General features: G+C 44.2%; 1 protein-coding gene across 2 annotated transcripts in view; it reads left to right on the top strand.

Moving 5' to 3' along the window:
- CCT7 (chaperonin containing TCP1 subunit 7) overlaps positions 1–18,749 on the top strand; it is a 1,331,840-nt gene extending 1,313,091 nt beyond the window's left edge. For both annotated transcript variants that reach the window (XM_044064044.1, XM_044064045.1), the window contains one exon: positions 18,102–18,749. In XM_044064044.1, the coding sequence (XP_043919979.1) occupies positions 18,102–18,326 (225 nt within the window). In that variant the 3' untranslated portion in view covers positions 18,327–18,749. The remainder of the gene's footprint in view (positions 1–18,101) is intronic.
- The last annotated feature ends 3,071 nt before the right edge of the window (positions 18,750–21,820 follow it).

A 21,820-nucleotide genomic window follows, 5' to 3' on the forward strand; every position in this document is an offset into this window, starting at 1 on the left:
CGGTAGCCACTCAGCAGGAAATTGCAGAGGCGTCTTCTTCCGTCCATCCTCCTAACAAGGAGTCCAGGAGTATGGACCGGTACGGGAAGCGTACCCTGTCTTCAGCGACCTGTACCTTGCAGTCGCTGAATTATCTTTGTCATTTTACTCTGCTCCAGAGAGATCTTCTTAAGGAGCTAGGAGACACTCTGACGGGTAACATACCTGAGGCGGTAGCGCAGACTGTTAATGCCCAGTTGTCTACCCTTGGTTCCATTGTCAACTCGTCCATGAGGCTCATATCCTATGCAGCCGAAGGGGCGAGTAGGGCAGCTAGCTCAGGTGTAGCTCTCAGAAGGCAAGCCTGGATGCGCCTGTGTCATTTCCCGGAGGCCTTTAAGTCTTCCTTTCCAGACGCCCCCTTTGATGGGTCCTCACTCTTCGGGATCAAAGTGAAAGACACCATCACCAAATGCGAACAGGAGGGGAAGACCCTCTCTGCCGTAGGGGCCTGTTTCTCTCTTCCTTCTAGACCTTACCCCAAGGCTCAGAAAGGAGGGAAAATGTGGTTCAAGAAGTCACAGATGTCTTTCCCTGCCGCTCAAGGTGAGTCCTCCTCCAGAGGCAGAGGACGGGGAAATTATTCTGGAAAACGCCGTCCTAGAGGCAGAGGAGGCCCCCGCAACTTGGGAGACCACGATTCCTTTTGCAGGTCTTCCTTTCAGCGTTCCTGAGGTGTTGCCCGACTGTGCTGTTCCGGAGCCAGTCGGGGCCGAATTTCGTTGCATCTGGAAGCCTGGGAAAGCATCACCCAGGATCGTTGGGTGCTTCGAATAGTTACTGGAGGTTACACTATCCCCTTTTTATCAAACCCCCTCCAGTCAAAAGAATCCCGGACGTTCCACCCAGTCAACGGGATCACGCAGCACTAGAAGTTTCAAAGCTGCTAGAAAAAGGAGTCATCCAACCAGTCCCCTCAGACCATATTGGATCAGGAACTTACTCAAGACTCTTTTTTGGTGCCGAAAAGAACAGGGGACCTGATGCCCATTCTGGATCTCGGCTGATTGAATCACTATGTTCTGAAGTCCAAGTTCTGAATGGTCACTCTTCAGTCCATTTTTACCTTGCTGGAAAAAGGAGTATGGATGTGCTCCATCGATCTCAAGAATGCCTACTACCACATCAAAATGGAAAAGGCATCCAGGAGTCATTTACGCTTTCGACTAGGAGCCAGTCACTTCCAGTTTCGTGCCCTGCCCTTTGGTCTCACCACAGCCCCCAGGGTGTTTACCAAGTGTTTGGCAGTGATGACGGCTCACCTGAGATGTCGGGGATTCCAGGTGTATCCATATCTGGACAACTGGCTTCTCACCGCCCCCACCAGGCATCTCCTCATTCAAGCCAGGGAGGCTACCATTACACTTTGTCAACAACTAGGAATTACCTTGAACTGGGAAAAGTCTGCCTTGCTGCCCTCACAGCATGTTTTTATAGGCGTCAAGCTAGACTCTATTCAAATGCGGGCCTTTCTGCCACAAGAGAGGATAAGAGTGCTGCAGTCTCAGATTCACGCATTGTTGCCCCTCAAGAGAGTTCAGGCCAGGTTAGTTTTCCAGCTCCTGGGATCCATGGCTGCCACCATCATGCTGGTGCCTCTAGCCAGGTTACACATGCGGATCCTACAGTGGCTCCTTTCGGCCCAATGGTCCTTTCAGAAACTTCCTCTTTCCCACTTGATACATCTCACAGAATGGTGCAAACAGGACCTCCGCTGGTGGCTATGTTCCACCAATCTGGACAAGGGGAGGAGCTTGATTCCTATGTCTCCAGTGGCCACGGTGACCACGGACTCCTCCCAGATGGGGGGGGGGCATTATCTTGGCAGGACGGTCCAAGGCACGTGGCAAGTTCACTAGGTACACCTGCACATCAATGTTCTAGAGATGAGAGCGGTGTTACTAGCGTTGCGGGCACTCCAAAGCTCTCTTCCTCTGGGAACGATTGCAATTCACTCAGACAGCATGTCCGTGGTGTGGTACCTGAACAAGCATGTCCGTGGTGTGGTACCTGAACAAGCAGGGGGGAACCAAGTCTTATCCCCTCTGCAGAGAGGCCATGCGAGTGTGGCATTGGGCAGTGTCTTCCCAACGGTTTTTAGTGGCAACGCGCATTCCGGGAAAGACCAACGTGATAGCGGACAGGCTGAGCAGAGCTATTCTGATGCCTTATGAGTGTTCCCTGAACAACCGAGTGGTGGTTCAAATTTTCAACAGGTGGGGTCAGCCTTGCTGCGATCTCTTCGCCAGCCCTCTCAATGCCAAATGCAGCAAGTACTTCACAATGATCCCCCCACAGGGGGAGTCACCCAGGGACGCTCTAGTCCACGATTGCCCCCCCCCCCGTCTGATCTATGCTTTCCCTCCGTTTCCTCTGTTACCAAGAGTGATTCAAAAAGCCATATCCTTGGGAAGCAGGATGATTCTAATTGTTCCACACTGGCCTTGAGAAGTATGGTTCCCCTTTCTTCAGCAGTATGCAGTGGACAGTCCTTGGACCCTGGACCCAGTGCCAGACCTACTGATTCACATGTCAGGACAGCTCCATCCCTCCCTGCGAACCCTCAGGTTGACAGCCTTGGCTGCTCCACTTCCATCTCTAGTTAAACGACATTCCTTTTCACCTGAGGTGGTACACATCTTGTCTTAGTCTCATAAGTCTTCCACCAGAATGATTTATTCCAGCAAATGGAAGAGATTCTCCATTTGGGCTCAGGCCCAAGGTTTGGACCCCTTCACAGCCCCAATTCCGTCGGTCTTAGATTTTTTTAGCCATGCTTTTCTGACAGGGCTCTGCGCCTGCTACCATTAAGGTGCAGCTGGCTGCAATTTCCAATTATCTTACGAGCCTTCTCTTATGGGCCATAAACTTTGTAAGGCCTTCTTGAAAGGCGCCTGGTTACTTCGCCCTCCTGTTTCAGAACCTGTCATGCCATGGGATCTAAACCTTGTGTTACAAGCCATCACTTCATCGCCCTTTGAACCGGCTGCCACCTGTGAATTAAAATTTCTATCTTGGAAGACGGCTTTCCTAATAGCCATTACATCGGCCAGAAGAGTATCAGAGATTCAAGCCTTGTCCATTAAACCTCCGTATTTGACCTTTCATAAGGACAGAGTTTCCCTGAGACTTGACCCGTCCTTCCTTCCAAAGGTGTCATCCACCGTTAATCTTCATCAGTCTATCGAGTTACCAGTGTTCTTTCCAAACTTTTCCAATAAAGCAGAGTTTGGATTTCACCAGTTGGATGTGCACAGACAACTAAGATTCTACTTACACAGGACTAAGCATATTAGGAAGTCTGATCAACTGTTTGTGTCCTTCTCAGAAAACGGAACAGGTTGTCCTATTTCCAAGAGCACAATTTCTAAATGGATCAAAGGTTGTATTTCCTTTATCTATTCGTCAGCAGGCAGAAATTTACCTGTTCCTGTCAAAGCTCACTGTACCAGGGCAGTGTCTACATTAATAGCATACCATGCCAGGCTTTCATTGGATGATATTTGTGCTGCGGCCTCCTGGGCCTCTCTGCACACCTTTATTACTCATTACAAGTTGGACGTGGCTTCTAGGGGCCGGGCTTCCTTTGGTTCCATGGCTCTCAGGAGTATTTTCCTATGAGCCACCCAGGATAGAGGTGCTGGGGAGTGCTGTCCTGTGAGTAAAGAATGTAGGCGAGATAGGACCACATAACATCAGGTAGTTATGTACTCACCATAACGATCGATGTATGTGGTCCATCTCGCCTCACATTCTTACGTACCCTCCCACCTGCCCCCTTCCTGTAGGATTTGGAGGAAAATTGGCTCTGAGAACCCTTCAATGTCAGTTGTTTTTTCTTTCCTTTCTGGCTGGAGCTCCTTCCAGTGGCTGTTGTGTGTGGGGTGCGACTGGAATGGCCGCAAACTAGATCTGGAGCTAGGGCGAAGTGCATCTTGGGATACCGGGTTAGCCCAGCCAATTAGAGACTTCGTGCTAGAGAAATAAGTTGGCAGAGTCGGAGCCGATTCTCTGCTCCGAACCTGTGAGTAAAGAATGTGAGGCGAGATGGACCACATACATCGATCGTTATGGTGAGTATATAACTACCTGTTTTCAGCCGCTGCACAAAATGTCCTTTTATTTTTGGTAGCAATTTTCAGTGAAGGTACTAGCTCCTCAGCCATTAGAGTTCATTTAGCAGCCATCTCTAGTTTTCACATTGTATTTCAGAACTCTACCCTGTCTTTATCTAAACTTTGTAAGGCCTTCTTGAGAGGTACCCTTCTTTTGAGACGACCTTATAAAGATACATCTTCTCCATGTGACTTAAATTTAGTACTGCAGGCCTTGATTCATTCCCGTTTTGAACCAGTAGCAAAATGTGATCTTAAGTTTCTGACCTGGAAGACTATTTTTTTGGTAGCCATCACTTCTGATAGGATTTCAGAACTTCAAGCATTGTTTTGTGAACTTTCTTACTTGATTAATCACAGGGATAGAATAACATTATGAACCAATCCTTTCCTTCCATCCTAAGGTGGTGTCAGTCTAGCATCAACCAATCCATTAGTCTGCCAGTTTTCTTTCCTAAAATTTGCAAACAAAGGTGTATATATGTTGCACTTAGACATTTACAATTACATTTTTACTTGCATAGAACTAAAGAAATTAGAAAGACTGATGAGTTATTTGTCTCATTTGCAGATTCTAAATTGGGTAAATCAGTTGCAATGGTCAAATGGCTGACAGATTGTATATCATTTGTACAGATTGTATATAGTTTGTCTGCCGTTAAGTTGAGAGCCCGTTCAACTAGGTCCATGGCAACTTCTTCAGTGTTTGTCTAGGGCTTCCATAGACGACAGTTGATTTCTGGAAGAACAAGAGCCTATAGTAAGCTTATTACAGAATCATTTATATCCAAGCCTAGTGAAATAGATATGTGCATTTTTTTTTAGTTTTGTATTGTAAAACATGCAGAGAGAGAGTGAGAATGTGACTGAGTTGCGAAAAAAATAATAAGCTGAAAATTATGGTTATACCGACATTGCAATAAAGTTTGAGAAAAGATTGTATGGGGAGTAAATGATGAATGCAAGCAAATACCATCATCATTATTAAAGAGCAAACTGACACTTGAAAACACCATAAATATTTCATTAGCAGTAGAAACAGCAAACAAAAATGTTTATATTTTTACAAGGCTGGCCATTTCAGGCAGTGCCTGTTTCGGGGGGGACCTAATGAGAACATTTCCTTTAACATCTATAAAGCCTAGGCAAAAGTACCAGTCTGATGGCAGCACCATGTACCTAGCACATGTTCATTTAAGGATCAAGAAGCATTGCTTCAAGTGTGTCTTGGCATAAAACTCATACACTTATCAGGCATTCCTTTTACAAGATCAGAGAGACAAAAGGCAAACTGTGTTGCTCAGCCTTGGTCCTGCTGCATCTCTCACCAGCATTTGACACTATTGAGTATGACATCTTGATTTATGGTCCTACTTGTGTTTTTTTGTTTTTAATTTTTTTTTTATACTTAAAAGTTAACAAAGACAAGTAAAAAGTAACCAAAACTTAAAAATGAATGCATAAATACAAGCAGTAATGGATGATTTGTATGAGTGTATGCACATTACTGGGTATTACTTGTAAGAATTGTCATATATAGAATAGGATAACATTTCAGGTAGCAATCCCGAGGTTGGCATAAAAGAGTGATATAATTTGAAGGCAGAAGTGGAAGTGAAGAAGAAAAAGGAAAAACATTATTTAGAGGAGCAGATAGAAATGTACAGAGGAAAGTATGGTAGAAGGGTGAGCAAGAAAGAAAGTAGGGTGAAGTGGAGATGAGGTAGTGTGCTTTCAACTTTATGTACAGTCAAGGAGGTTCTAGGGAAGGGGAGAGGAGTTGTCTACACAGACAGTGTAGTCAGTTAGGGTGGATCATCGTGAAAAGGGTAATGTTAGAGGGTCCTTTGCACTCATGTTGTAGTATTTATATTGTTACATCCATGAACAAGAACAAATTGCCTGAGGTAATGCCTAAAGGTTCTGTAGGAGGATTTGCCTTTTAGGAAGGTACTGCCTCTATTGTTTACTGGTTTGTCTTCCTTTTGAGGATACAGCTAGAAGGGTGTTTCAGGGCTTAATACCCCAGGCCTCCTATACCTTGGAGTATGAAGTACTACACTGATCAGTCTTGGGTCCTATTCTTTTCTTGTTGGTTTCAATTGGGAGATTTGATAGCAGAACAAAATGTAACATACCACTGCAGTGCTGGTAATACAGATCTTTGCCACAGTTTCCTACAGATTGATGTAACAAATGTGATTACTCTTGTTGATCATCTGAAGGTCATTCATCAGTGACGTGTACGTAACTGGTTGAACGGAGGATGTGTTAATACTTCATTAAAGAGTTCTGCTACTGCTCTGCTTCCTAGTTCATTTTTCTATGATGACATTGTCACCAAGGTGAACAATTTAGGCATGACCCAGGACAGTTGTCTGACACTGATGCCAGTCAGATGTGGTCTAATTGGCCTTTTTCTGTTTACAACATTTCTACAGGATCAGGTACCTTTTTCCTTAAGTTGACTTCCAAGTTGTGGTAGTCAAGGCCTTTATTCTCATTTCACCTTTGCTATTATAATGCTTAAAGGCAGCACTCAGCAGTGTGCAGAACTGGTCATAAATGGCACAACCTTTGCTGACCAGGGTGACATAGCAAATCTACTGGGTAGTAAATTTAGTGCTAAATTCCCTCCACTACCTCCTGTGAAATCCCTTTTTGCATATCCTCATCTATCAACAGGAGGGAGCAGGTCCTGGCAGCACTTGCTAGGACCAAAAGCACTGCTTCAGTGGGCCTCAACAATATACCTGGTTGCCTGTTAAATAACCTAAAACATGACTTGGGACCACTTGAGGCACTCTTCATCTACAGCCTCAAAATATGTTACGTGCCATGTGAATTGGAGGGCTACAGTGGTCATCTGTCTTCATAAGGGTGAACCATCAACCGACTCTAGGAACTTCAGATTCATCAGTCTAAGAAGTTTAACGTGCAAAGTCATGGAGCGAATTGTCATAGAAATGATGAAGGATATTGGCAACCTACAAACACTGGACCCATTCCAGTTTGGCTTAAGGGAAGCTCTTTCCTATTCAACTTGGTAGCCTTGCTGACCCTCTTCTAGAAGTCTGCGTATAAGGAGAAAATGGTGCATACTGCATATCTTGACCTGGCCAAGCCATTCGATAAAGTACCCCACTCTGGTATTGACAGACCCAAAAGTAAGGATAAATCCTTACAAAACTTGTTGGATTGCTGGCTGGCTAGCAGTTGGGATCCAAGAAGTCCAGGATAGGCGAGACCACCTCCACCAGAAGAGTACCTCTAGGGCTCTCTGTTGTACTTGCTCCTGTTTGGCATCTACTTCACTGAAGTCAAGGCTATTGTTAAAGGCTTGTACCTCACCAAGTTTGCAGATGACTGTAAATTAGGAGCCCCATGACACCAACATCTTGCAAGAGGTGTCTGTCGCAAACAAATGACTGATGCGTGATCCACAGATTAAAATTCAGCGCAAAGAAATGCATTATAGTGCCTTTTGGGAAATTGTCCACCCAGTTTAATTACTCCATTGATAAAAACATTCTTAAGAGTTGACCCGGTAGTTGGGGATCTGGGAACATATGTAGACAGTAATCTGGCATTTAACCAACACACAGCCAGGAAATCATTCTGTGTCACCTAACTCAGAAGCAAGGATGTGTCATCATGTCCAAGACGTTTATAGTATCACTCTCCTCTCAACCCTTAACCAGACCCATCAATTCAGTACAGTGCCCCCTTTGACATGTACCTAACTAGGCACTTGCAGCAGTTGGAATGCCCTCAAAGGTTCCTCATCAGGAGAATCCGGGGTATGAATACCCTGTCCTACACAATGCTTTAAGGCCGTATCTCTGTACTCAGTCTGCTACAGGTTACTGAGAGGCAGTCTGTGCCTGGCATGTAAGGCATCCTCAGATCCAGCTGTGATGGATATTTGTATATCTGCAAAACACAGCACCAGAAACTCTACATCCATTCCAAGGATCTGAACTTTGCCTGCGACATAAGTAGAACATGCTGACAAGACATGTGTGTCAAAGGATGCCAGTGCTATGGAATAAGCTCTCCCCATCCACATGAAGCAGAGTTCAACCCTAACCATATTTAAATAAAACCTTGATTGTTAGACTGGAGGTGAATCTGTGATTTCCCATCCATCTGCCAGTCTCTGATGGAGAGAGGTTGACAGTAAGTACATTTAACCCCCCAATAACCCTTGGCTACCTCATTACTAACTTTCTCCCATATATAGGTGCCTAAGGGACTCCAGGACAAAACTCATTTGATTTGCATGGCTAGACCTAGAAATACATTGGTGGTCATTAGCCTAGTATAAACCTGTGAACCTATAATACTATTTACTTAAGACTTCTTGACACAGACTAAACATTTGCAGTTTGTGCATAACTCTGTGGTTAGGCTACTTTCTTGTAATTCTTTCAGTCAAGAGTATTGCACCTGTACTGTTGTGTGCAGCTTACATTAGCTCCTAATCCATTTTGCATTATGTATAAAATATTGGTGTATCTCAGCTTGCTCATGTACAACACGGGTATACTTTGTGAAGGAATTGTGCTGCACTCCTGTTTTTTCAGTCTCCTAGTCACTGCAGGGGGTTCCATGGATGCATTTGGAAACATCAGGCTTTTGTAGCTTTACTCATTAGGCTACAGACCAGTGAAATATAATTCATTTGTGGCTTAGGGATTGTTCCACACTTGCCTGCTTTTATAAGTCATTAAAGGCTTGCCTGTTTGAACTGGCATTCAGGGACAGGGATCTATATGTAATATAAAATATGTAATGCATGTATGTCTGTGTGTGTTTATGAAGTTTACATTCCTGGATTTCATTTCTTTTGCTAGGCCCTCGAGTCTACTTCAGGAGTCCTTCTAAATACAGGTCTATGGTAAAGGAGTCTGTTGGACTGGAAAAGTTTTCTTTGCCAAGCTGCTGGGGTCTTACTGACCCTGAGCTCAGTGAGTAGAGGAAGATTGACCCAGTCCTTCACGTCCATCATTAGAATAGGTATTCATTCATTCACTTCTCATTTGATGATGAGAGTTAGTTGCAGTTTGATGACATGGCCAGAGGTGATGCATGTACAATTAACTTGGTCTGTCCATGTAGACATTAAAATGCGGTCTGAATTTAGTGCAAGGATAGATGTTCTTCATGTTTCACTGTTGCAGTCATCACCTGTGGGTTATCCCTGCTGTGATAGCCCTTGGCCGGCCCTAATACCAGTCAATGTTTTTTTTTTGTTGTTTTTTTTTCTTTACATCGGCTGCCATTGCCTGTAGTCTGACGTCAGGTCGTCAGTGCTATAAAGCAAGGCAGCAGACGTCATTACATCAGACTTTCTTCCTGTGGAGCCCGTAGCAGAAGCAGTTCACACGAGTACTGGTCAGTCGCTACCAGAAGTTGAATTTCAGCTGAAAACCTCTAAAGCAATTCCCCCATTTTTGGATCCTTTTTTCTTGCACTAACCGATATCCAAAAAAGTTAACAGTTGTCTCGCCTGTGGAAGGCAGATCCCACACAGAGACTTCCATTTTTGTGTTCCATCTTCGCATTCCGATATGCCGTCCATCAGCCAACAATCTGTGGACATTCCAAAAAACATAGAGATAGACAGACAAGACCACACAAGGCCAAGCCTTCCGACGATGCTACCGCTAAGCAGGTTATCAGTTCTCCGGAATTCAGTGAGGCGCTTTTGCAGCCCCTGATGCCCAATCCCATATCTACGCAGCCTTCTACCGAGACCCTTTCAGAGTCCAGCATGCTGCAGAAATCTTCGTCTTCCACTCCTTTGGCTGTCTCTGCCTTGGTTGGGTCCGGAGCCGAAACGCAGGCACCGGCTTCCAAGGAGGCCTTTCGCACTACCAAATCTAGACAAAAAAACGACATCTTCAGATCCGCCTACCATTTCTCAAAAGACCGACATTCTCCCAGGCCTAGAAGCCAGGCCACTCCTAGGAAATCTGCTTCTAGCCACCATCTTGCTACTGCTGCACCACCCCACGCACAAATGCTTAAAGTGTCGGAGGATCTCATCTCCCTTATCCGGGATAGTCATGCCACAACTTCTAAAAGGAAAAGGCACCCTTCTCCAGAAACTGACAGAACAGGATTCTGAAGAATCTGACTATTCAGTTTTCGAAGAGGAGCAGCATCCCTTAACTGCTTATGAGGATTCGGATGCAGAGGAATTCATCCCTTCTGCATTCCTTCCAGAGGACCTTTCCTTTGGGGAAACCCTTCACTCCCTCAGGGAATATTTCCAGTGGAAATCTCAGGACTTCCCACAGTCTAAGAAAAGACTTGTAGAGTTTGTGCAACTGCCCCAGCACAGACTCCTGGCCATCCCCCCCTGTTTTAGAAGTGGTGGATGATAATTTCCATGAATCCAGTTTAGCCCCGGATGCTCTCCCTCCTGCTCCCAGTAAACCTAACAGATACTACAGAGTACCGGATTCTCACAAATACCTGAACAGAAATCCTGCTACAGACCCAGAGGTCATTACACAGGGACCTAAAGGAGCCAAGAATCCTCTTCCTTCTGACAAGGACTCCAGAGCTCTGGACAGATGGGGTAAAAGTATGCACCTCTTCAACCTTCGCTATCAGGGCATTCAGTTGTCAGTTCCTTATATTAAAATATCAACAACACACTTTGGAACTATTAAAACAGAAGATTGCTACTTTTCCTGACTGTACCAGTTCAGAAGGGTTAGCAGATTTACTGCACACTGCTCAAGTGGCCAAACACTCATTAGTGTGGATATGACACCCTAGAAGCCTCTGGCAGGGCAGCAGTGACAGGATCTGTTATTAGGAGACATGCATGGCTGAAGGAACAACCTCTTCCTGATCATGTCAAGTCTAAACGTATTGATGCACCCCTAGATAAGGAGCACTTGTTTGGGGGAAAAGCAGAAGAGGTGCTTTAAAAAGATGGAAGACAAAGCAAAATCTATGCAAACAGTAAAAGATTTCTTTCAGGTTCAACCTTCCAGATTCAGCAGGAACTTTCCCTCTAAGCACTGGGCCTTCCCTGCATCTAGCAGACAGGGCCAAGGTGTAAGCCCTGCAAGGACAAACCATCCAGGCCTGTCTCCCAGGGCCAGCAGAGAAGTAAACAATGGGCCACTTTAGTCTCTAAGGCAGGGAGTTCTAAGCCAACCTTCTACAGCAAATACTCACAATGACTCTCCCTCCCCCCTTCACTCATCAAAAACTAGGAGGAAGGCTCTCCCTCTTCAAAGACCATTGGCTTTCTGTAACAAAGGACCAATGGGACTTGAAGATAATTTTTCACGGGTAAAAATTCTCTTTCAACGAACTCCCAATTCCAAGAAGGTAGCCAGACTTGCCTCCAAATCTGTGGGCAGAGGCATTGAAACGGGTCCAAACTCTCATATCCCAGGGAGCAGTAGAACCTGTCTCCTCCGATCAAACAGGCAAAGGCTTTTATTCTAGACTATTCCATGTTCCCAGAAAAGAGGGCACTTGGTGCCCCATCCTGGATCTCTCCATTCTGAACACCTCCCTGATGGTCCCCAGATTCAAAATGCTAACTTTGCAGTAGCTGCTGCCTATGCTAACAAAAAATGCCTGCCTAGTGACCCTAGTCCTAAAAGATGCCTACCTCCACATCCCCATCAGGGAATCATGCAGGAAATTCCTGGGCTTCACAGCAGCTTCACAACACTTTCAGTTCTTTGCGCTACCCTTTGGCTTATCTACTGATCCCAGAGTATTCACCAAATGCTTGGCTCCAGCCGTAGTATTCTGCAGACAGAGAAGTATACAGATTTACCCTTACCTGGATGACTGCCTCATTCAGGTAGAGTGCAAAGAAAAGCTGCTCCAGGACCTTCTCTTTGTCAAGTCACTCCTACCTTCCCTGGGGTTCACCATCGAGAAGAAATCAAAGCAAAACCCCACCAGGAAGATCATTTTCTTGGGAGCTGTGCTAGACACAGCATCCCAAATGGCCTTCCTATCCCCAGAAAAGCAGAGCTTCCTGCCTCTCTACTTTACCCAGCTGGCTTCGAGAAGTCACCTCACTGCGAGGAAGTTCCTGCAAGCCCTGGAATACATGGCATCTTGCATCTTTCTCACTACTGTGGCCAGGCTTCACATGCGAAAACTTCATTGGTATTTAAAGAACCTTTAGTGCCAGCACTCAGTCCCCAGAGACCTATCTCTCTCTGATCCCATGTATAAGGGTTGAGTTTCTATGGTGGGCAGAGGCCTGTGCCAGGAACAAGGGTCTTTCCTTCATCTTCCACCCTTCTGGCCAGACTATCACTACTGTCACCTCAGACATTGTTTAATGCGCTCATCTAGCAGACAGGTGCACCCAAGGTCTTTGGGATGCCCAACAACTTCACTTGCACATCAGTCAGAAAGAAATGATGGCAGTACAAAAGGCTGTGCATCTTTTAAACCTCATATCAGGCCAAGGGTTCTCCTTATAAAAACAGACAACACCACAGTAATGTGGTATATCAACAAACAGGGGGGCACCCAGGTTAGCCATGAGCCTCTGGCTTACAGCCACCTCCATGGGTCTTCACCTAATTGCCCAGTACCTACCAGGGGTCAAGAACACCCTGGCAGACCACCTAAGCAGAAACTTACTGGACCCCCATGAATGGCAGCTCCACAGGGAAATCTTTCTGCAAATCACTCAGGAGTGGGGGACTCTCCAGAAGTGGATCTGTTTGCCTCGCACCTCAACCACCAGCTGTAAAAGTTCTGTACCAGGGAGTATCACCTCCTATCAAGGAAGGTGGATGCCTTGACCTTCCCCTGAAACTCCCTCTGTGTACGCATTCCCTCCTCTGCCCCTTATTCCCAAAGTACTGATCAGAATAAGGAAGGAGAGACCAAAGGCCATTCTCATTGCTCCAGATTTGCACAGACAGCATTGGGTACCCCTTACTGTGCAGCCTGACCTTACAGCCCCCCAAGCAGCTTCCCCTGATCACAGACCTCTTTATCCAGGTGAGGGGGAAGATACTGCACCCAGATTTAGACTCTCTCAATCTTTTCAGCATGGCTTGTACCTTAAAAGCTAACAAGGAATTCCTTTTAAGTAAACAGGTCCTAGACATCATCATCAGAGGCCAGAAGGCCCAGCACCAGAAAATCATACACAGGGAAATGGAAAAGATTCTGCTCTTGGGGCCAGTACCTCCCATCCTTCATCCCTCTTATCTTGGATTACCTAGCCGAGTTGCTCAGTTGTGGCCTCTCTTCTCTATTAAAATCCATGCCTCAGCCATTTCTGCCCATTACGATTCGGACCCACCCCTCTTCTCATCCTTGGATTTAAGCAATTCCTCAGAGGGGCTTCTAATGTCAGACTTCCCAGAAGGCCTCTCACGCCACCCTGCGACCTGAATTATGTTCTAGAAAAATTAACCTTGCCTCCTTTCAAACCTCCTGCTTCTACAGAATTGAAATACCTTTCCTGGAAGACTGATACCCTTCTGGCTGAGGTGATAGCTAGTGGGAAATCAGAACTTCAGGCTCTCATGGCTGTTTGAGCCCTTCATTATTTTCCATGTAGACAGGGTCTCCCTGAGTACCAATCCCTTCTTTATGCCCAAGGTGTTATCTGATGTGACCTTCAACCAGGCCATGCACCTACCCACCTTCTTTCACAACCCTCAAAACAAGAGGGAAAGAATTCTACACCCGCTAGACGTGCACACTCAACTCTGGTACTATCTGGACCCGTACTAAACCATTCAGAAAAACAGACCAGCTACTTGTCAGCTTTGCCCCTGGGGCAGAGGGGAAGCCCATTTCCAAACAAACCATTTCCAAATGAATATCACACTGTATCCATTTCTGCTACAGACTACATGGGAATCCCCCCCCCCCCAAGTCTGTCCGTACCCATTCCACTAGGGCAGCCTCCACTTCCACAGCCTTCCTCAGAGGAGTCCCCACCAGGGACGTTTTGGAAGCTGCCACCTGGACCTCTGTCCATACCTTTACAAAGCATTACCACCTACCTCTTTTTTCTAAGTCTAGGGCAGGGTTTGTCTCTGCAGTTCTGCAGGGCCTGCTGACCCATTCCTAGGGCTCTAATCTATCCTTCCACCCCTTTCCTCAGCTTTGGGAATCCTCCCACAGGTGATGACTACAACAGTGAAACACGAAGAACATAGTACAGTTGTGTACACTTACCATAAATGTAGATGTTTGTGTATTTACTGTTGCAGCCCTGGTTTCCCCTTCCTCAATCCCCCCATATAGCATCTTCCCCTAGGGGGACATAAGCTTCCCACGGTGGCTTTTCACCACCAGGACCACTTTTCCTTAATTCCTTGTGCTTCTGACGGGTTAGGGCAAGAAAAACTGATGTAATGACATCAGCTGCTTTGCTTTATAGCACTGACAACTTGACGTCAGACGACAGGCGACAGCAGCTGATGCAAAAAAACATTGACTCTGGTATTCGGGCCGGCCGAGGGCTACCACAGCAGGGATAACCCACAGGTGATGACTGCAACAGTAAATACACTCAACATCTACATTTATGGTGAGTGTACACAACTGTGTTATCTTTTAGGTATGACTAGTCCTTGCCATAGTGTTGGGGCTGTCCGAGAAAAGTAAAAAGCTTTGTGTAAAACTCCATTGTGCAGGAAGTTATCTTAACACTTTTCTTTATCACAAAGTGGACTACGGGGGGGGGGGCTTGTAAACAATTACAGGCTGATTATTGTTTGCACTTCTTTCTTCTTGGATTGTGACAAGATATTTGTGTAATTACATTTAGTCAGAAATACCCCTTGGGGTTAAGTGCAACTTTTTTTTTTTTTAATCCCCCAAACTCATTTCCACCCAAGATCTGTCCATTTATTCCCCTGCCTTCACCCAGTCAGCCTATTTGTTCTGTAGAGATATGAGAATGTCATCCCCAGGCTGTACGAGAGAGCTATGGTCCATGTATTTCTGCTGGACAATTCCAGTTGATCCATCTGTCCCACAGTGTGTGTGAATCAAGTGCTAGGGAGTGGATAAGCTTTCTGTTTCTACAAGGCCACTTACCTGGTACCTGATGTAGCTTTTTGGGGACCGGGACAGCTTTTTTAAGTTTATCAACATGAGAAATGGCAGGAAACTTGTACACTCAGCCATATTAAACAAGCTTTGCACAGATGCCTAGTCATTTGGTTGAGATGATTTCATCAGGCATTGTCAGCTGACAGGAGATGGAGCAGAAGCATTGGGCTGCGTGAAGGATGGAATAGAAGAATGGATTGCTCTGCAAACATTTCCAGCACCACAGTATCACACTGGTCACAGTCTGACTGATCCTGCTGAGTTTTTAATGGGAGAGATGTGTTTAGCAAAGTCAGGGTTCATCGACTTTTGATTTTAATGTTGGAATGGTAGTGAGCTCTGCTGTCATTGAAGGAAATGCTTCTTTGTTTCCATTCAGAAGTGTTAATGGAGGGATTTGGTAAATGTGTGATAAAGGTTTTAGATCATGTGTCATTGGTGTGTCAGTAGAGTTAATATGCACGTCGGAAGGTGTGGGGGATGCAAATGAGCTTGTCTCAATTCAAAAACTTATGAGTGCGATTTTTGTGGTGGTTGCACACATCTGAGTGAGGTTAGTGTGGCAGCAGAGCTTCAGCAAGATGAGAAAACTTGGATGGTATACTACTATTCCAGGTAGTATAATTTTACAGTGTAGGTATAAAGTTTTAATGGGGGGGCATGGGGTACATGAGTTGCTTCAGGAATATGTGGTACTCAAACATGCTGTGAGTAATATGTTTGCTGTTTTGCAGTGTGATCTTTAGATGGTCTGTAACTTTGCAAGATGTCAAGTTTTTGGGTGTAATTTAGTGTGTGTGACTTTGGTTAAGTGGTATTGTGATAGTACTGGGTGATATATGTTCAGCACATACTCAGCATGTATGTTTCTACAGCTCAATATGTATTTTTCTGTTGTATGTGAAAAAGTTCATTCTGCATTTGTAAGTATACCATCTTGGTCCAGTTACAGATGCAAAAATCATGCGATATAGTAACCAGAATTTTGTATCTGTATTTACTAACATAAAGGCATAGTACAGTACAGATGTACTATGACACTATGCTTCCATTTTTTTTAATGCAAAAATACTTCTGTAGGATCAAAGAAATTAATCTGGATCATACAGTTGCCTGTTTTGTATCCTAAAACTCATAGTAAAGGAGAGATTTTCACATCATGGAAATGTACAGTAGCAGCTTGGGTATGGTGCAGTATAGTGTCTGGCTGATCAGTTGTTTGCCATCTTCATGTCAGGTAAGCAGGCAGATCATTGTCAGCCACTTGGTGTTTATTTTGTTTGCTGTCAAAGTTTTGGAGGACTAGATCCATAGCTACCTCCATTGGGCAGCTGCCACTACTTGGGTTTTTTGAAGAATGTATGTGTAGAAACCTTTGGTTATGCCGTTACTCTGATTCCCCACCTCCACCCCCCGTTGGTACCTTTGCCAAATGCTAGAAATTGGTTATACATTTAAGGAGTAGAACTAACTAGCTGTGCCTCTGCAATTCACCTCTGAAGTCCAGGGTCAACCTTTACTTCTGGCTAATTTGCGCACTCATCTATTAGAAGTACTGTTGCAACAGTGAGCCTTACGGTAATCATAATACATTTTTGTGAGCTGACATCAGATAATAGAGGATTACCTATTCATTAGAAACTCCCTCCCACCTATCCATCCTCATCTGTAGCCCTTTCTTGCTAGTGCATAGCAAGGGTCTAGTTATATTGTTCTGTTATAGCTTTGGATGTTTTATGTATATTGTCAAGAGTTCTTTTTGGTTTTCAGGGTATATCACAGGCATTTTTCTTAGCACTTTCAAGGGTAGATGCATTGCATAGCTTCACCCAATCTCTGGATGGATTTAACCAGGAGGTTGAGGATAACAGTTGGTGGTTTCGTATTCTACAAAGAACAAAATGTTAGAATGTCATATTATGGGCTAGTCTTTTCTAGGACTACTATGTTACCTTGAAATAATGGTGTTCTGAACACAGTAGCTCATATTTCTTCATAAATACCATCACCTTCACTATATAAACATATCTATCTATATATCTGTATACATATATATAGATATAGATACGTGGATATATACAGATATATAAATACGTGGATATATACAGATATATAAATACGTGGATATATACAGATATATAAATATGTGGATATATACAGATATATAAATACGTGGATATATACAGATATAGATAGATGTAATTATGTATAGATGTATACTTGAATGTGTAGAAATAGCAAATAACTTAATTACATTGTCACACTGAGGTTTCTTTAACTGAAGACAAAGAATGATCATTATAAAACCATGCAAGTAATCCTCTTTCTGTACTGCCCTTTGACCTCAGATGAGACTGAACAAGATTCTTTGGCAATGTGTAATACTTCAAAGGTAAGTAACGGGCAAACAGCTGCTGAGGAAACAAGAATTTAAACAAGTAAAAGTTGAGCAAGTCACAGTAAACCACTCTCCTCCTTAATGATTCCATCTTTCTTTCTGATGTTGGAATGGGGAGGAGACTGGGTGCACTTTGGAGATGCCCAGATGCTGTCAAAGTCAGACTGGAAGAACAGATAGCCATATTTATTTATTTAATCCCATACAAAATGAATATTACTGTAGCAATTATCCTGTTATTTGATAGGTATGGCTATGATTACATTCATAGAGCTTACAGCTTCCTTAGGGTTGAAAAAGAAATGCTTATTTCTGTGCTACACCATTAAGTGACATAAATCAGTGTTGTTGAAATTTTACTAATCCCTCATTTCTAAGAGCTGATGGATTTATTCTTCATAATAAAATCCTTTCTGTGCAGCAGCATTGTTGTTACTTCACTGATTGATCTTTTTTCTTTGTAGGGTGGCTTATGGTATGGAGTAGATATCAACAATGAAGATATAGCAGATAATTTTGAAGCCTGTGTCTGGGAGCCAGCAGTAGTAAGAATAAATGCATTAACAGCAGCATCTGAAGCAGCCTGTCTGATATTGTCCGTTGATGAAACCATCAAAAATCCACGATCCACAGTGGATGCACCACCAGCTGGCAGAGGGCGAGGAAGGGGTAAAATGCCTGGTCATTAATACCTCAGAATCTGAAGTAGACCTGTCTGTTGGAACTCCTGAAGTGTATTTTTTTTATTACCCTTGCATATTAAAGACTCTCTGTTTGAAAATCCATGCATGTTTACAAGATGCTTCACAGAAGAAAAAGCAGCAACTTCATACTGGTTAGCTTGTTGACTGTTCTTTATTAACTTTGTGAGCTGCAGCACTGTGATTACACCGGCAGTTTGAGTTGTATCTGAAGCAGAAATGGCTATGAATATAATTTTGTTGAGGAAAAATGTGGACGTACACTGCTGCATCAGTCTGATGTAGTCATTATGCCTTTAAGAGGGAGAGAGTCTTATCTGTTCCAGTGGCGTTCAGGTTAACTATTTTACTGCACTAGACTTTTGACAAAGTCTCAGTCTTTGCATCAGAAATAAAGAATGTGGAAAAAGACAAGTTGTATATTTTTTATTGTTACAATCTTTGTAAAGTATTTCAGTTTACTATTTGTGTTTGTTTTTTTTTACATTTACATCTAAACAAGAATGATTATAGTATAGAACCCTCTTGTTTTGAGGGACCCTTAATGATGCTTAATAGCTGAGGTACTCATTCTGGAGAATTCTACCCTCAGTGCAGTTCTTTTCAGTACAGCTTCTGTGCTGTAGGGCACGCTTACTCCTTTCTCTGGACACACACACCATAGCATCGGGGCGGCACAGTAGTGCAGCAGATATCACCTCACAGCAAGAGGTTCCCCATTTGATTCTCAGCTGGAGTGCCTTCTGTGTAAAGTCTGCATGGTCTTCCTGTGTTCACGAGTGTTTCCTCTGGGTGCTGTGGTTTCCTCCAACATTCCAACGATATGCAGTAGGTAGATTGGACACTCCAAACTGACCATAGGTGCAGGTGTGTGGTGTAGAAAAACAACTGTGGCAGGGCTGGCCACTAAGTGGTGTGAACCTTTGGCACTGTTAAAGTCCAGATCATCTGGTTTTTCCATCAGATTCCTCCTCTCCAACTGCGTCGGAGACCAGCATGGATCTGGCTTCTCGCACATCCTCAGAGGCTCTGCAGGCACCGTTGTGTATGTTGAGGTGGAAGCTCGGCTGATCATATCTGAGGGATCGAGGAGCATTCCTCAGATTTTTGTTCATGAGGAGATTCCCATTCCCATGACACTGATTGAATGTCGGCAAGGATCCAAACCTTCTAAGGTCTTTAGGGCTGACATCCTTTTAAAGAAGAAGCAAAACAACTAAACATATTTCTCCTTCTCCCAATGATCCCCAGTTTGAATGGCAGGATTTTACACGGGGGTTGTTTAATGCGCTTATGGTCTTGAAGCCTCCCCAGGGAGTTTTTCCTGCCTTCCCCTGGACATCTACTCCGCTTAAAAGGCATAGGGAGCAAGACTCTTCTGATGAGGACTTGAATTCCGGGGAAGAGTCCTTGGCTTACTACTCTCAGATTCCGTCTTCTTTGGACTGTGGTTCTGAGGAGGAGGATTATATTAGCCCAGGTTCTCCCTTTGAAGAACTTTCTTTTGGGGATGCTTTCTCCCATGTGATGGAATTCTTTAAGTGAGGTTATATTCTGGTTTCTGACATTCAGAAGAGGTATCAATGAATTCCTCCAGATGGAGTGCCATAAGCCACAATGAATTCCTCCGGATGGAGTGCCATAAGCCATCTGCTGTCCATCTGGTCCTAACTGCTCTGTTAGACACCTTTTCAGCAGTTTGTCAGGCCCTTGATCCCCAACCTCCAGGCCCTAAAAAAGCTTGACAGGTTTTATAAAGTGCCTGATGATTGTAAGTTTCTCTACAATGTCCTTCTGCTGACCCCTCGGTTGTGTCTGTCTCTTCTGACAAACCTTCCAAGCTGTTGCCTTCTACTGAATTGCTGCCTTCTGATAGACAGTAGGACCATGGACTAGCTGGGCAAAAAGATGTATACTGCTGCTACCCTGGCTTTTCAAGCTATTAATTATCAGACCCATATGACCAGGTATGTCTTAGCTTTTCTTTCTCAGACCTATCAGATTATGTCCACCCTTCTTGATTCTGAGGGGAAGGTTTCAGCCCTCTCCTTGTTGGGTTCCTTTTCTCAAGTGGCTTGCCATTCTGTTAAATGTTTTTATGATGCAGCCGGTGCTGCTGCCTTTGGTTCTGTGTTGAGGTGTTACTTTTGACTTTGCCTTTCGCCTTATGGATGCTCCCCTTGATAATAAAAATCTTTTTGGTTTTGCAGCTGCTGAATTAAGTCCCTGCAAGAAAAGGGCAAGGCCTTGCAGAAATTGAGGCATATTTTTGTTTCCCCTATTCCTAAATTACAGAGGAATTCTCCTTTTATGCCTGCCTTTTGTGAGTAGACCATCTCACCCCAAGGCAAAAAGGGTTCTAGATGAGCTCCTCTAAGTGTACTCCTACTACTCCAGTTTCCAGACAAGCCGGGTTCTGTCTGTTTGCTTCTCTTCATCCTAAGTCTTCTTCCTTTGTCTCTCCCTGCCTCTTCCCATTTGGTTATGGGTGACTCAGGATTTGTTCATTCCTGTCTGTTATCCGTCAGGGATACTTCATGGTGTGCTAATCCTTACCTTCTTTTCTGATCATTCCCCAACCTTCTCAGGAACAGCTGCCCTTTTTTCCGGATGTACTTAAGGGCCTTTTGTCTCAACTTACCATGCAATCAGTTTCTTCTGCTCAGAAGGGGAAGGGGTTTTATTCTGGAATATTTTTGGTCCCCAGAAAAGAAGGCATCTGGAGGCCCATTCTGGACCTTTCCCAGCTCAACATCTTTCTGAAGATCCCTTCTTTTAGGGTGCTGTCACTTCAGATTCTATTTCCTTTTTTTCCTTCCCAGGCTTTCTTGGTTTCTCTGGTCTCAAGGATGTTTATCTTCAAATTCATATTCATCCCCGTTTCAAGAAATATTTACATTCTGTTTCTTATTGCATTTTCAGTTCTCTGCTTTGCCCTTTAATCCTGTCTGCTGCCCCAAGGGTTTTCACCGACTGCCTCACTCCTGTGATTTCCTTTTGCAGGATGAGGGGGATAAAATCTTTCCTTACCTGTACAACCTGCTCATTCAGGCCTCATTCCCAGAGACCTTGCTTGAGCACCTTCACTATGCTATTTGCTTCTTACAAAGCCTTGCATTTATGAAATTTTCAGAAATCATTTGTGACTCCTCAGAATCATGATCTGATGTCATTTTCATTCGTCCCTCAACCTGTGGAGTTCAGATCTGATCCTCTGGTCCAACTCTGCTGCTTTCCATAGCTCTAAAATTTGATTTTCAAGCTCTTCCCTTACCCATAATGCACGACACCCCCAGAGTAACTCAGAAGTCATCTGCCACTCATCGAAGGCGGACCTAGATTGTGAATCTCTCCAGCTCCTTGTGAATTTTCCTTTGTTCAGAGTTTCTCTCAAAAGTCTCTCTTGTGCTACTGTTTCTTAACTTTTGACTATGTTATACAAGGTTTTTACTAGTTCATAGTTTTTCCATACGCAATTACTT

This window comes from Protopterus annectens, chromosome 2.part2 (genome assembly GCF_019279795.1).
Source record: "Protopterus annectens isolate FY-2018-M chromosome 2.part2, PAN1.0, whole genome shotgun sequence".
Lineage (NCBI taxonomy): Eukaryota > Metazoa > Chordata > Ceratodontiformes > Protopteridae > Protopterus > Protopterus annectens.